This window comes from Eptatretus burgeri, chromosome 5, assembly GCF_056783735.1.
Source record: "Eptatretus burgeri isolate ZD-2024b chromosome 5, Ebu_testis_v1, whole genome shotgun sequence".
Taxonomy (NCBI): domain Eukaryota; kingdom Metazoa; phylum Chordata; class Myxini; order Myxiniformes; family Myxinidae; genus Eptatretus; species Eptatretus burgeri.
Genome location: NC_140965.1, coordinates 43,745,701 through 43,761,547, shown reverse-complemented (window position 1 = coordinate 43,761,547; position 15,847 = coordinate 43,745,701). Strand labels below are relative to the sequence as shown.

Sequence of the window (15,847 nt, the reverse complement as noted above, 5' to 3'; positions counted from 1 at the left end):
TTGAAGACCAGCATTAAAACCTTGTGAGAGTAGTTGATACTCTGGTTGAAAACTCGACTTTGTGAAAATTATTAAATTATCATAATCTAAAAAGTTGGGAGTGAGGAGCATTTTTAAAAGTAAGCAGGTTTTTCCACATCCACTTGAACCAACTATGAGACATCTTAATGAATTTGGGAGATTTTTATGGTTGTTAAATTTTATCTTATTTTCCCAAATAGGTAAAAAATCATTCATTTATATATTTGAAAAACAGGTTATTTAATTTATTATTGGCTTTTTTAGAAACTCTATATTTTATCCTAAGTTCAGGTTTAATTTCAAGATAATCCATTATTTTATTTATACAATATCTTGTGTTGATATTTCCCTGAAAATTACATCCATGAATAATATACAACAACAATCCTTTGAACATTTCTCTTATACGTTCAGTTTCTTCCCTTGTAAGGAAAGGTGTGTTATCACCCTCATACTTTACATTCATTTCTCTAATCAATCTTGTAAAGTAATTCATTTTTGGTGTAAATCTAAAAGAATTATTTTCCTTTTTATATTTTTTATTATCATTAATTAGAAGATAATCACAGAATATACATTGTTTATAGGCTTTTGACTCTGTGTTTAATCCCCGTCTTTCACACGCAGGACAATTCTCAAATTTGTCATATGGAGAATCAGGAAAGTCTAGCATATTTATAAAGTAAAACTTTACTTAAACTGAAATTCATCTATACTTTCAGTTGTATATTACCATCGATATCGATATACTTTTTTTCATTATCAGATTCAACGACAACATTTTTTATATTAAAGGTAATTTTAAAATTATCGTTAACTACTATTGAACGAAATGTCATTTCACCTGATATATTAACATCCTTTATTTCATCAGGATTTACATCTTTAGGGTTGTTGAAAAAAATACAAATTTCTCCTTGCATATTACAGATGGTCTTATCTTTTCTTTCTAAAGCTTCATCCATAAGGTTTTTGTTCTTTGATACTTTTTCTTGTTTCATTGCTTTTTCTAGTTTTGAATATATTACTAGAAGGAGAGGAGAAACTTTTGTTGGAGATACTTTAATTGATGTTCTACCAGGTATACTAAAAGCCCTTCCACTGAAGGAAATTGAAGAACTCATATTATTTACCACAATAGTTTTTATCCAATAGTTGTTATATTTATCTTTGTTCAATTTTACATCCTTGACATATTTCTCAGTATCTTTAACAGATGAAGAGATTGATTGAAACTTGTCTTTTGTGTCTTGAAACATTGTATTTATTAAGTGAAAAAGTTGGAGGATAAAATGTTTTTAAGCACAGATTCACCTATAAATTAAACGAAATTTTCATCAAGAAAATTTTAGTTTAAGCAAAGTTTTATTCTATAAATATGGTGAATACAACGTACTGCGATGTTTGTAATCACGAATATAAACATTATAGAAAACACCTCCGAACCAACAAACACACATTTAATCTATTTCATCAAATATCTCCTCTTGAGTTGGAAAGAAAACATTGTGATATCTGTTCAAATGATGTTTTGAAGAGTAGTTATAATAAACATCTTCAATCACAAAAACACAAGAAAAATGAGTTTAAAGTAAAGGGAGACTATTATATTGAAAACACTGATGGGGCATTTAAAGGGCATATAAAAATAAGGATTTTTCAATTTGGAGAACCCGGTCCATCATCAATAGCTGAATCAATTGAAATAGTGAAACCCGATGTTGAAAAATTTATTAAAAAGACATTAAAAGAAATGAAAACTTTAAAGTTTTATATGGGAGTGAAAATGAATATGAAAAGACAAGATGAAGAACATACTCCTTATATGAGAACAGGTCTTCATTTTATAACATCATTTCAAGATTTTTTGAATAGTGGGGTTTATGAAGAACTATCAAGACAAGAGGAGGATGTTGATAATACAGTGGTAGGAAGTGGATTCAATATTTAAAAAATCATCTTTTTAGATATACACATTCTAAAATCAAACCCTCTTAAAGCTTCTTCTTACATTGAATTACCAAAAGAAATAAAACTAAAGAAGGCAGTTGTTAATATGAAGAACAATGATAATAAATGTTTTCTCTGGTCTGTTCTTGCTCACTTTCATCCACCAAAATGTAATTCAGAAAGAGTAAAACAATATATGAAATATGAGAATACCTTGGACATTAAAGATTTTAAATTCCCAATGCCACTAACAGATATTCCTAAATTTGAGAAAAAGAATAATCTTTCTATTAATGTATATGGATTAACGGATACAAACAAAGTTCAAATATTAAAAATTTCAAACAACTATAAAAATGAAGAAACACACATTGACCTTTTATATTTTAGTGTTGGAAAGAATTCACATTACACATACATCAATAATTTATCAAGATTAATCTCTTCTCAGGTATTCAGAACAGCAAACAAAATATATCCTTGTAAGCGATGTCTTAATTCATTTCATACAAAAGAACGATTAGAACAACATTCAAAATATTGTAGTAATCATAAATCAGCTGTAATTACAATGCCTAAACCTGGTGAAAAGATTTCTTTTGAAGATTATAATAAATCTATCATGCACCCATTTGTGATATACGCTGATTTTGAATGTATCCTTAAAAAGATAAATACTGCTTCTCCTAATCCAAAAGAACCATATACAAATAAATATCAAAAACATATTCCTTGTGGTTTCTGTTATTATATCAAATCATCTGTTGGAGAAAAGTATAACAAACTTGAACATTATCGTGGAAAAAATGCTTCACAAGAGTTTGTAAAACGATTAGAAAAGGATTGTATAAGACTCACTAAATTAATGAAAGAAACAAATGAACCGATGAAATTAACCAAAGAAGAAAAATTAGAATTTAGAATGAACAATATCTGTCATATTTGTAAGGGGGAAATTAAGGAGTCTAAAGTTAGAGACCATTGTCATCTTACTGGTAAATATAGAGGTCCCGCTCATTCCTGTTGTAATCTTAATTATAAATTACCTTCTTTTATTCCAGTCTTTCTTCACAACAGCGCCAACTATGATACACATCTATTTATAAATGAACTTTCAAAAACACCAGGGAATATTTCTGCTATAACAAACACAAGTCAAAAGTATATTTCATTTTCAAAAATGATATTCACAAAACCTTTAACTCGTATTAGGTTTCTAGATTCTTACAAGTTTATGGGAACACCACTAGCCTACCTCGCATCAAATCTAAGCTCCACGGACTCTTTTCCAAATCTTAATTCATTCTTTCCAAAAGAGGAAATTCTCACTAAAGAGGAAATTCAGATTAAAGAGAGAATTCAAAGTAAAGAGGAAACTCTAATTAATGAAGAAATTCTAACTGAAGATAAAATTCTAATTATAAAGAAAATTCGAACAATGAATGAAATTCTAACTAAAGAGGAAATTCAGATTAAAGATGAAATTCTGATTAAAGAAGGAATTCTTACGAGAGAGGAAATTCAAACAAGGAATGAAATTCAAAGTAAAGAGAAAATTCTTACAAGTAAGGGAATTTATCCTTATGATTATATGGATTCATTTATGAGATTTAAAGAAACACAACTTCCTTCAAAAGAAAGTTTCTATAATAACCTTTATGAAGAAGAGATAAGTGATAAGGAATATAAACACGCACAAGAAATATGGAAAATATTTAAGATAAAGAACCTTGGAGAATATCATGATTTATATCTAAAAACAGATGTTTTATTGTTAGCTGATGTGTTTGAGGCTTTTAGAACACTCTGTCATAATAAAAATTGTTATGGATTAGATCCTGCCCACTATTTCATAGCTCCTGGTTTAGCTTGGAGTGCAATGTTGAAAATGACAAAACAAGATATAGATTTAATCAGTGATGTTGATATGCTTTTGATGATTGAGAAGTCCAAGAGAGGTGGAATATCACAAGTATGTTCAAAAAGATATGCGAAAGCAAATAATAAATATCTCCCAAATTATGATAGTGAAAAAGATAGTAATTATTTGATGTATTTTGATGCTAATAATTTGTATGGATGGGCAATGTCTCAATCTCTGCCTTATGGTAAATTAGAGTGGGTGGAAGAAAAGGATTATGAAAAGGCTTTGATGAATATTGTTATTTCTTCTCAAGAGGAATTGAATGACGAAGAAGAAGGTTATTATTTTGAAGTTGATTTGAGGTACCCGAGTGTTCTTCATAATAAGCATAAAGACCTTCCTTTTGCATGTGAGAAAGAAACCCCAAAGAAAGAATGGTTCAGTGATTATCATAAGAGTTTTAATATTAAAGGCAAATCAACAGAAAAGTTATTAACAACATTATATGATAAAGAGGGATATGTTTTACATCAGAGAAGCTTAAAACAGTTTTTGAGAGAAGGATTGAGAGTAGCTAAAATTCATAGAGTTTTAAAATTTAAACAAAGTCCTTGGGTGAAAAAGTATATTCAATTCAATACAGATATGAGAGCAAATACAAAAGTAAAATTTGAAGGGGACTTTTATAAATTAATGAATAATGCTGTATTTGGAAAGACTATGGAAAATGTTAGAAACAGGCAAAACATTAGATTCGCAACATCTTGGAAAGAAGCTTCGAGATTGATAAATAAACCAAGTTTTAAGAGAGAAGAGATTTTTTCAGAGAACTTTTCTGCAATTCATATGAAAAAGGAAAGTATTGTAATGGATAAACCAATTTATATTGGAACAGCAGTTCTTGATTTATCAAAGATATTGATGTATGATTATTTGTATAATGACTTAAAGAAAGAGTATGGTGAAAATGTTTCATTGTTGTATATGGACACTGATAGTTTTATCCTAGATATAAAAACTGATGATGTTTATGAAGATATGAAGAAAAATATTGGAGTATATGATACAAGTAATTTCAGCAAGAAGAGTGAGTTATTTTCCAAAAAGAATGAAAAGGTTATTGGTAAGTTTAAGGATGAGTTGGGTGGAAAAGTAATGAGTGAGTTTATTGGATTGAGAGCAAAGGCATATGCTTATAAGTATGGTGAACAGATTGATAAGAGGTTAAAGGGAATAAAGAAATATGTAATAAAGAAATCAATAACTTTTAGAAATTATTATAATTGTTTGATGAATAAGAAAGAAGAATATAGGAAAATGAATACAATAAGAAGTTATAAACATAACATATATAGTGAAGAAGTAAATAAAAAGGCATTAGGAGCCTTTGATGATAAGAGATTTATTTTAGATAATGGAATAGATTGTGTTCCATATGGATATTGTATGATAGAGTAAATAGAATAGATTGTGTTTTAACGATGGGAAGATGGGTTAGGGTTTTTTAAGGGCTACCGCCGCGTTTTTTCACAATATATAAATGGTTAAACCAAGTATTAATCAAACTAAAGAGTGGAGAAAATCTCAGTCTTGGTATATAAATGGAAAACATAATGAATGTGAAAAATATCAAATAAGTCTTGTTGAAAAAATAACTAAAACAAAGGTAAATAAAACAAATAAGCGAATCAATTTAAAAAGTAGTAAGTTAGAGGATGTAAAGAAAAAAATGAATATCCTTGAATGGACTGAAAACTTTGATGGTTATCAATTGAACAATGAAAAAACAATTTACTATAATCTCAAAATGATATGTGGCTCAGGAGGTGGTCAAACAAGAGCATTAAGAGAAGTTTATCATTTCGTAATGGCACAAAAGGGGTATCTTAAAAAATATAAAGATTCAAATGTTTTGTTTGTCAATATTTTAGATGGGGATTATTGTGCAAAGAAAATTAAACTATTGAAGGAATTTGAGAATGAACAAATCTTTATAGGTTCAATGAGTGAGCTGTTCAACCCCCAGGTGTTCAATTCAATGAGGTTCAACCTCCAGGTTAAAAGGGGAGACAAATAAATATACCTTGGGATAAAAAGGGGGTTTATTTTTAGGGAAAAAAAAAAGGGAATCGCTGAAAATCCCCCATTCATTTACATGGGGAAAAGTGAGCCAGAACCAGTATTCTTACCCTACTCATATTCAATGAAAATGTATGATGCATCATATTTAGGAAATAAAGCGCGTTTTATGTTGGTGATTACCAGAATGGAAAAATGAGCAGGAATTATCTTTGAATAGTTTCAAAAGGAACACATTAAATGGGAGAGAATTCTGAAAGAGTGAGTGTAAACTTGAATCCTACTATTAATTTATAATTGGTCGCTGGCTTTAACACCAATACAAATATTTATCACGGACCATATGCATCAAAAAGCTAGATGTATCAAACAGTTTCAAATGGAGCACCTCACTGCCATTAGAGCATTTGAATTACATCAGATGTGGCAATAAATGTGAATTGTTGCTCCCAGCTTGCCGACTCGATGACAGAAGACGCCATTTGCATTTTTGCTGCCTCCATTCCTACCCTGTTTAGAATCCCGTGCAGGCACGGGCAACTTGCTGGTCTTGGGAATTTGGGATTTAAACAAAATTGTGTGTACAAACTATAAAAGGTTAAATTGGAAAAAAAAAATTAAAAACAGTGCGACTGACTGACAACAACCTTGGCTTTCCCCTCTTATAAGCCACTCACGGGGTTGTGTGTCACCCGCAACAGCCTCTCCTGACTAGTCTCCAAAGCAATTCACACCAATCCCACACTGGACGGAAAGGCCCAAGCAATTTGATGGAGACAGTGAGTGGTGTTTCAATCAGGGAGAGGGGAGTTGTAATCATAAAAAGGAAGGGGTAGACGGGTTAAGACAGGCTTACAGAACAGATTGCACCTTTGAAACGATTGACATTTAGCCACGCACACATGGATATGAAACTGCACCACAAAGGCCGAGCTAAGAGCATGAAGAATAACAGGAGCAATATGCATTACAACTGCTTGGGTTGGGGGGGAAGGGATGAGGAAGGGAGGGGATTCTGTATACTATATTCGTATGATATTAGGATAACTACATACTATATTAGGATGATTTTGACACATTAACATACTTTTGCCAGACCTTTAGAGATGAATGAAAAGAAAATCAAAATTAAATGAGATTTGAACCCAGGATTCCATCATTATCACCCTGACAGTAAAGAACTCAAAGGCCAAACCTTGCATTATTGGGGCCATCCTGTTATGTGTCAATATGGAGAGTTTCAATCCACACCTTTCTCCACATGCCCCTGATATTACTTCCTCCTCTTACTCTAATCCCATCTCCTTTTTCTCCCGAACCCTTGTGCAGTAATTTTATTTCCTATCCTTTTCTCCAACAAACTCCCTTCATTTTCTTCCTTTGAAGAATGTTAGTTGACTTCATTTGTCACACTTTTATTGTGTAGGTAATGTTTAAATGCCCCTGCACTACTTTGCTGTACAAAGGCCAGGACGGCCTCCCCAACAGAATCATGCAAGGAATCTCACAAAGAAAAAAATTATGGTTGATGTTACACGCACCCAACACTCATGCACATGGTATGTTTGAACCTTTAACCTTCCACTTTGTGACTGTTTCACATGTAACCATTGCTTGTATATAAACTGACAACTTGGAATTTGGGTTTGTAAGTACCCAAATTCCTAGGAGTAGCAAGGTTTGTATATGAAAGTTTCTGCAGCTGGCAACCAACCCTGGACAGGTTGCACTGCTGCTCTGTCTCTGGGTGCTATGAGATGAAAGATTCATGCAACACCTGCCTCCAAAACAGTAGGATCCATTTTATATGGCAGCTTGGAAATTGAACCTGGCGAAAACGGCTCAAAAGCAGGTGATGAGCCCTGTAAGCTATCTTGCCAGCCTATGTTAGCACGATAAAGGAATTTAGTGAGGCCTCATTTGGAATATACCTGGTGTTGGCTTTATGGTTAGGGTGGTAGGCTTGGGATCCTAGGATCCTGAGTTCAAATCCCACTCGGCTGTTGAATCAATACCAGGTGGGGTTGACTCTGCCTGTCATCATTCTGAGGTTGGCAAAATGATTACCAGCTTGCTGGTATCCTGCGTCGGAGTGGTGACCCGTCCAGGATTGTGCCCCATAGCCAAGGAGACTGCTTAGGCAGCACCAACGCTCTCCACAGAGTACGGTCCCAATGGATGGATGGATGGATGGATGGATGGATGGATGGATGAAAGGGTATGGATAGAATAAGTGAAGAAGTTTTTTCAGCAGAATACACAGTGATAGGACCAGGGGACAGAGCTTGCGAGTGAAGAAGAGGAGAAAACAGTTGGAAAGCAGGAGTATTTCAATGGGAGAGTAGTTTAATAATGCATGGAATGGTCTCCCTGGAGACATAGTGGCAGCACAAACGGTAGATTGGTTTAAACTGGAATTAGATTGGTACCGAGTAGTCTGGGCTCCACATGGGCAAAAAGGCTTTATTTTAGGATGTTCATGATCAAACGGAAGACCAAGAAGGAACCTGAAGAAGTAAAAAGCAAAGATGGAGTCATCAGTAGGAACCTGGATAGGATTCTGGTTTCAGCTGCTACTCCATTACCCTCAAACTCATCGAGGCACAGCCAAGTGAGCCTCACAGAAAAATTTCTGCAATAATTTACTTCTCCTTCGAGAGATAGATAACGAAACAGAAATAGAGAGTAAATGAGATGAAAGAGAATAAAAAGCAAGAATTAGAGTGAATAAAGAGAATTGTAAAAAAAATTAAAAATTCAAAAGAAATGTGAAAGGAACAAAGATGTCGACAAGAATCCGGACAGATAGATTTTTGCAGTTGCTCCCAGGCTCAAACACAGCAATATGTACAAACTACCAGAGGACACCTCTTCCTATACTTTGCATGTCACAATTTTAGTTTAGTTTAATATCTGTAGATTCAGAATCAACAGGCTTACTTGTCTTGCCACTTGTCTTGTGAAACCACCAGAATCGGGGTTTGAAAGTGGGTACCCCATCGTAAAATCGGTGTGATTTTCAGCACCGCTTGTTGACCAAATAATGTCCATAACTACATAATACGTGAAGATAACCAGCTGTTATGAAACATCTATAAGAAATCTTAGATCCTCTTTCAGTTGGTGACCTAATATTTGACCTCTGATGACCTTGGTCAAAATGAGGTCATTTTAGTCGCAAAATCATCAAAATTGTTCATGAAACTTAAATTATCGATTCGAACAGTCCATTTTCATTCTAATATAAGCCTAATGAATCACTGGTATGAATGCCTCATGGTTGTACATTTCATGTATTTTCAGATAATCTATTGAAGTAACATGATGGATAATGTGCACAAGAGGAAACTATCTTCAACTGATTATAGTCATTGCATCACATGCCAGAAGTCACCGCCCGAGAAGTGACAAAAAGTTACCCTTAAAGGGCTCCAGGCACTCTCCTATGCAGTGTAGAACAGAACTGATGATGGAGCATTTAGGCTGTGAGAAGAATTGAATGAAGGTGATGAACAATTTATTCAGAGGTTCTCTGTATCAACCTTTTCCGAGTTCTCCAAATTTATCAATCAACCTGTCCACCAAGTTCCAGCCAAATCCATCCATAACTTTTGAGGTATCCTTCTCATAGGCAGACAAAGAGACAGACAAACAGGGGTGAAAAACAAACCTCCATCCACCTTTTTGTGAGCACATTTGGTGGCAGAAGTAAAAATGAAAATGTTCAGCCTGGTGAAGGTATGCGCTTTACTGAGTGCTGTTCTCATTACAACTTATCGGGGCGGATCCACGATTTAGTTTGGGAGCGGGGGTGGGGGGGGGCGCAAAAATTTACATTACATTGAAAAATATAATTTTGCTAAATAGAGCAAGGGGAACATTTTTTCAGTGTTTCTTTTTGTCATAAATTCGAACACCTCACTCTCCCTCGATGGGGTCTTAATTTACCATTTTGTTCAGCCTTGCTCAACAATGCCTTGACTTGGAAATGGCTGCAAACAATTTAACGATAAAGTTTTTTTTCTCTCTCTCTTTCCTCACTCATATCATCGAATGCCTGATCATCATACCGACGAATCGCTGGATACATTGCAATGCTTATTGACACCCGGAGACGCCAGCGTTCATGGCTTTTTTTCATTTCCGCACATGCCATAATCTCTATATTCTCTAAAACTAAGAACAATTACAAAATTCAAGCTGCAGGATTGAACTTTGCAGCAGTTGACTGCTAAAAAATATATAAAAAAATCATTTGTCCAATTTGGACAAAGTTCGCTATTTCGGAGGTCTCCAGCAGGTGTTTCATATAATGATGGATCGACGATCGCTAATCGCTTACCAAGCCAGCCGATCCTTATCAACCATTTTGTTGGAATGCTTCCTTGAGTGCTTAAGCCACTTGACGAATGCTCTACAATATTTACACTGTCACTGAATACTATATATTCTATCCATCCAGTGGGACCATACTCTTGCTCTGCATTCTATGCAGAGCAAGACTGTTTCGGCAGTCTTCTTGGCGATTGGGCACAACACTGGACAGGTCGCCGCTCCAACAAAGGATACCAGCAAGTTGACACTCATTTTGCCGACCTCGGAAGGATGACAGGCAGAGTCAACCCCACCTGGTATTGATTCAACAGAAAAGTGGGATTTGAACTCAGGATCCTATGACCCCAAGCCCACCACCCTAACCATTAAGCCAACACCAGGCATATACTATTTATCGATCGACTTGAACAAAGTTCAGGGGCCACTCGCCTGCATTGGCCCCACGTTGTTCTGCGGTGCATCGGGCGGTGGCTGGCTTACTGAAAATGTGCAATTTTATTTTACACCACGTTTCTCCTTTTTCTTAGATGTTCTTTCATTATATAACCCACCACTTCGGCATAGATAAATACATACAAGTAAATTAAACGTTTCGTTTTTAAAATTTCCTCAACCGTTTTGTTGGAGTGCTTGGTTGAACCCCTCGGAGCATGCTCTTCAAGCTTCGATGGCGTCAGCACGGTTTGATACCAGAGTTGGGAAGGCAAAATAAATTCGATGATTACAATGGGTTAAAAAAAAATTGTTGTTACAAAATCACATCACAGCAGGATAGCCGAGTGGTATGCACACTTGCTCCAAGCTGTCTAGCTTTGGTTAAATTCCAGACCCAGCTATAAACTGTCATCCCAGTGTTTCACAGGCAGGGTTATTCATCAATGTGTGTGCCGTGTCTCGGCTCGACGTTAAACTGGGTGTGACATCTGCTGGAATCTCCTCTCTTCCTCTTTCTCCCTTCTTCCTCTCTCACTCCTCTTCCTATCCCTCTCTCTTTCTCTGACCCCTCCCCTTTCGTGTCTCTGTCTGTCTCTCTCCATCCCCTCTCCCTCCACCTGCTTCCCCACCTTTCCCCTCTGTTAAGGACTGATTGTTTCGTTTTGGATTTAAAACTGCTTCCCCATAGGCTAGTATGAACAAATCAGATTCGGAGTGAGCCAAGCAGAGGAGTGCAAAGGTCGCTGCATGCGTGAGCATGCCTTTGCCAGGTAGATAGCTTGGGTTTAAAATTCTTCTGCCCGGTTTTATATTGAACTCGTCAGTTAAAAAGAAAATATTGCTGTTTGGGCATGTTTTAACGCCCTTCCTTTCACCACTCCTCACACTGCCTTCCCTTCCCTTTGAGAACCTCACACTTTCCTCCTCCCAAACCCCCTTCCCACTACCTCCCCCTTCTCGCTCCCCAACCTTTCCCTCTCACACCCTCCCCCCTTCCCGGAGTGTATAGCGACGTTTGATGATGTGTCGCTCTCCCCCCCACTCTTTTCTTACTCTTTCACCATTCCTCACTCCCCTCTTCCTCAACTCTCCTCCCTCACCCACCACTCGCTCCCCTCCCTCACCCACCTCTCGCTCCCCTCCTCACTCGCCCACCTCTCGCTCCCCTCCCTCCCTCACCTCTCGCTCCCCTCCCTCCCTCACCTCTCGCTCCCCTCCTCCCTCACTCTCCTCTCGCTCCCCTCCCTCACTCTCCTCTCGCTCCCCTCCTTTCCTCACCCTCCTCTAGCTCCCTTCCCTTCCTCTCCTCTTGCTCCCCTCCCCTCCCCCTTACTCCCCCTTTCCCCCCCGTTAATATTCTCGTCAACAAAGCGATGGTTTGTATTTACTTGTATAATGTAAAGTCCAAAACATATTCAGAAGTTACATGTAAATATCTACGAGTATATATTTATTTATTTCATCAGGACAACATGATTATTCTGCTTTAATTTTGCATAAAAGAGTCTTCGAATGTCCGAATTCAATGTTAAAATGACAAAATTGCCCCACCGTGGGAGGGGGGGGGGACAACCCCCAACTGAAACCCTCCCCACCCTCTCGGTCGCTTAACTCGCTCACATCACTAATCCCTTCCATCCCACCTCGTTTTCTTCTCTCATTGTTGGTAAAGATGATGTTGCTGTTGTTATTAACATCGGAAATCGATTATTTAATTTTGACCTGGACTGTTAAAAGTAATAAATAATTAAATGGTGTTCTTTGATGAAGGACGGGAGACCCATCCAAGCACGGAGCAAACGGAAATGCTGCGCTCGTGTTGCCTCCCTCCAGTTGTTCCATCGTGTTCGAACCTTTCCCCAAGTCCCGACTCCCAGACCCGTTCGACTGACACTTCGACACCGACCATGACACGACCGACCATGACACGACCGACCATGACACGACCGACCATGACACGACCGACCATGACACGACCGACCATGACACGACCGACCGACGACACGCTGCACATTTACTCCGGATTTGTCCGGTTCCAATTATAATATGTAAGTCATGTTGATTTCATCGGTTCTTGTACATCGTTACCATGGTTACCATCGTTCACGGAGCTTGAAGAACCTGGAGTCTGTGCAGAGTGGGACAAGACGAACGGGATGTTGAACAGTAGAGGAAGCACGGACAAAACCAACGGAACCCGCTTTGGCATCCTCCTTGGCTCCTCTCTGGCTCCTCCCTGGCTCCTCTCTCTCCGCTCAACGCCCAACCTCATCCGGTCTGCACACGACAGGAAGTGATGTAACAATAACGGACGGACTCTTCATCACCATGGTGATACGTGTCATCAAGAAATCCCTTCGGTCGGTTATATATATATATATATATATATATATATTGTATTATTATTGTATTTGTGACCCAAATGATGTGAAATGTTTCAGTGCCACGAATTACAAGAACCATTCAAATATGATTGTACGTTCCTTCCTTCCTGTTCAAATATTCTTTTCATGGCGTTGATGGTGATGGTGCTCAGACGATTAACGAGGACATTTGACGCAGGAAGAGGCCATTCGGCCCAGATCGCCATCATGCCTGCGCCACATCGCGCCACATTAAATCGTTCCGTTGGGCGGGATGGGGCGAGGAGTGGGGGTGAGAAAAGTGTGGCATCCTCATTCATATCAGTAGGGTTGTGTGGTGTGTTCCATCACCAATCAGCTTGTAGGGCGCTCGCCAAGCGGCTTAAGCACTCAAGCAAGCACTCCAAGGACATGGTTGATAAGGAACGGCTGGCTTGTCAAGCGATATCAAGCGCACTGCTGATGGGACACACCCGGTATGTTCAAAATATAAATGGGGGAATTTTTTTTTTTTTGGTGGGTGCGGGGGGGGGGGGATGTGGACAAATGCGGTTTTAAGGTGAAAAATATGAAAGACCAAGCACACACTATCCCTTGACGAGACCCTCTCGTACACGTCACAATCAACAAAGCTACACACAATCACCATCCACCATACTCTTGATACAAGTACTGCTCATATCCCGGTATGCTTTACCCTCTCATTCCAATTTCTCCAGGTACCTACCTAATTCCAATTCCTCCAGGTACCTATCTAATTCCAATTCCTCCAGGTACCTATCTAATTCCAATTCCTCCAGGTACCTATCTAATTCCAATTCCTCCAGGTACCTATCTAATTCCAATTCCTCCAGGTACCTATCTCATTCCAATTTAAAGTTATCGACTGTTTGTGCTGCCACTACCTTTCCATTCCATGCATTAACTACTCTCTGAGTGTGTTGTGTACAAGCAAAGACAACCCACACGAAGGATCTTTCACTCATCTACTTTTAATCACGTCACGTGCTCCACACTCCACAGTCTGCTGACGTCACTCTCGGTTCCGCCTCATCAGTTCCAGCTCTTCATTCATTAATATTCATGTAACTCCCAATACCACATATTCATTTTTTTTGTGAAAATAACAACTGGCTGGTGATGAACCCTCCCCCCACCCCCTCCCCAAAAAGTAGCAAACATGTCACATAACAAAGTCCTTGGTCCATTCAGGGCCTCAACGATATCTCGTCCCACGACGAACACCTGGGGTAAAAACTTGTGGAGGCATTTGTTGGACAGAGCTATGTGTCCTATACTCCTCAGAACCAGTGCCGGATTAAGCCTCGGCTGGCCCTAAGGCACATTTTGAAATTTTAGAGAATGGCCTGAAAATTTTAAATTCGACCTTGGGCTCATGAAAATGGACCCCAGACAAAAGATGAACTGATTCAAGAACAAAATATTTAATACAAAAAAAGACATTTAATGTGAAAATAATTTTTGGCTGGCCCTAAGGCACACGCCTTGTCTGCCTAATGGTTAATCCAGCACTGCTCAGAACCTGTCATACTTCCAGCAGAAAGACCATTTAAGGCCTCGATTGCAGGTGTTAGATGAATTGCATTCCACACTTTCCCATCAGAGAGTCTGAAGGTAGCAGGACCTCTCTGTTCACTGATCTTGAGGGGTTAGGTAAACTTGTTTTGTCCTTTTTGGTGAAGTCCAGGTTTCCGAACTCGCACGAAAGAACCACATTGGAAGGTGGAAGGTTTCGCTCCCAGACGCTTGTCTGTGTATCGTTTAGACTTCTCTTGTTTCTGTTGAACACAGCGTCTCACATCCTCGAGTCTTGCAGCAGGTACACTGATTTGACGATCCCCAATGTACGTCCATGTAGAAGTTCAGCAGGGGTCTGATGAGTTGTTGCATGTCTTGTAGCTCGATATGTTTGCAAGAACTCGGGTACGAATGATTTCCAGGGTTTCCCTTCGAGATTTGCAGTATGTAAACAGTCCTTAAACACTCTGTTGAATCGTTCTATCTCCCCATTGGCTTGTGGGTAATATATGGAACTACGGCAGTGTTTGATGTTTCTTTCCTGCAGGAATGTTTCAAACTCAGTTGAAACAAACTGAGATCCATTGTCAGAGATAAGTTCCCGTTGATTTCCTTCACGACTGAATACTGTCGTCAGGAACTTGATAACTGTAGCAGATGTTACTTGGGACGTAAAGGCTGCTTCTGGCCATTTGGCGAAGTAATCAGTTAAGGTAATGTCATAGCGGCAGTCCATTTGGCCGTTATCAAGTGGTCCCACTATATCGATGGCAAGCGTTTCCCAAGCAGCACTATGGAGCGGAACTGGTTGCAAAGGTGGAACCCGAGTGACAGCTGTTTTATCATGCATTTGGCAAGTAATGCACGACCTGATGGCAACTTCCACTTGGGAGTTCATCCCTGACCACCAGTAGAGGTCACGCAGCCTTTGTTTAGTCCTTACAATACCTTGATGCATATCATGGGCAAGCTGGATTAACTTGGGTATTTGTGCTCTTTACTGCGACATACTTTTGCAAAATGCCCACTTTTGCCACACTGCCTGCAATTGACATGTTGCCAATATGTTGTGTAAAAGTAAAGACAGCCCACACGAAGAATTTTTCACTCATCTGCTTTTAATCGCGTCACGTGCTCCACACTCGACAGCCCGCTGACATCACTCTCGGTTCCGCCTCATCAGTTCCGGCTCATCACGCATTCATTAATATTGTTGCGGGCTGGGGGTCGGGTGAGAGGACCACTAGGTGGGGGAAGCTAT

The 15,847-nt window shown here is 38.4% G+C and overlaps 1 protein-coding gene across 4 annotated transcripts in view; it reads right to left on the bottom strand.

Moving 5' to 3' along the window:
* Positions 1 to 13,044, bottom strand: part of LOC147026334 (uncharacterized) — a 40,797-nt gene extending 27,753 nt beyond the window's left edge. For 2 of the 4 annotated variants that reach the window (XR_015058291.1, XM_085881642.1), the window contains exon 1: positions 12,773 to 13,044. Coding sequence is in view for 1 of the 4 variants with exons in the window: in XM_085881642.1 (XP_085737768.1) it covers positions 12,773 to 12,956 (184 nt within the window). In the remaining 3 variants the exon portion in view is untranslated. The remainder of the gene's footprint in view (positions 1 to 12,772) is intronic. The other 2 variants (XR_015058292.1, XR_015058293.1) reach the window with 2 other exon arrangements.
* Between the last annotated feature and the right edge of the window lie 2,803 nt (positions 13,045 to 15,847).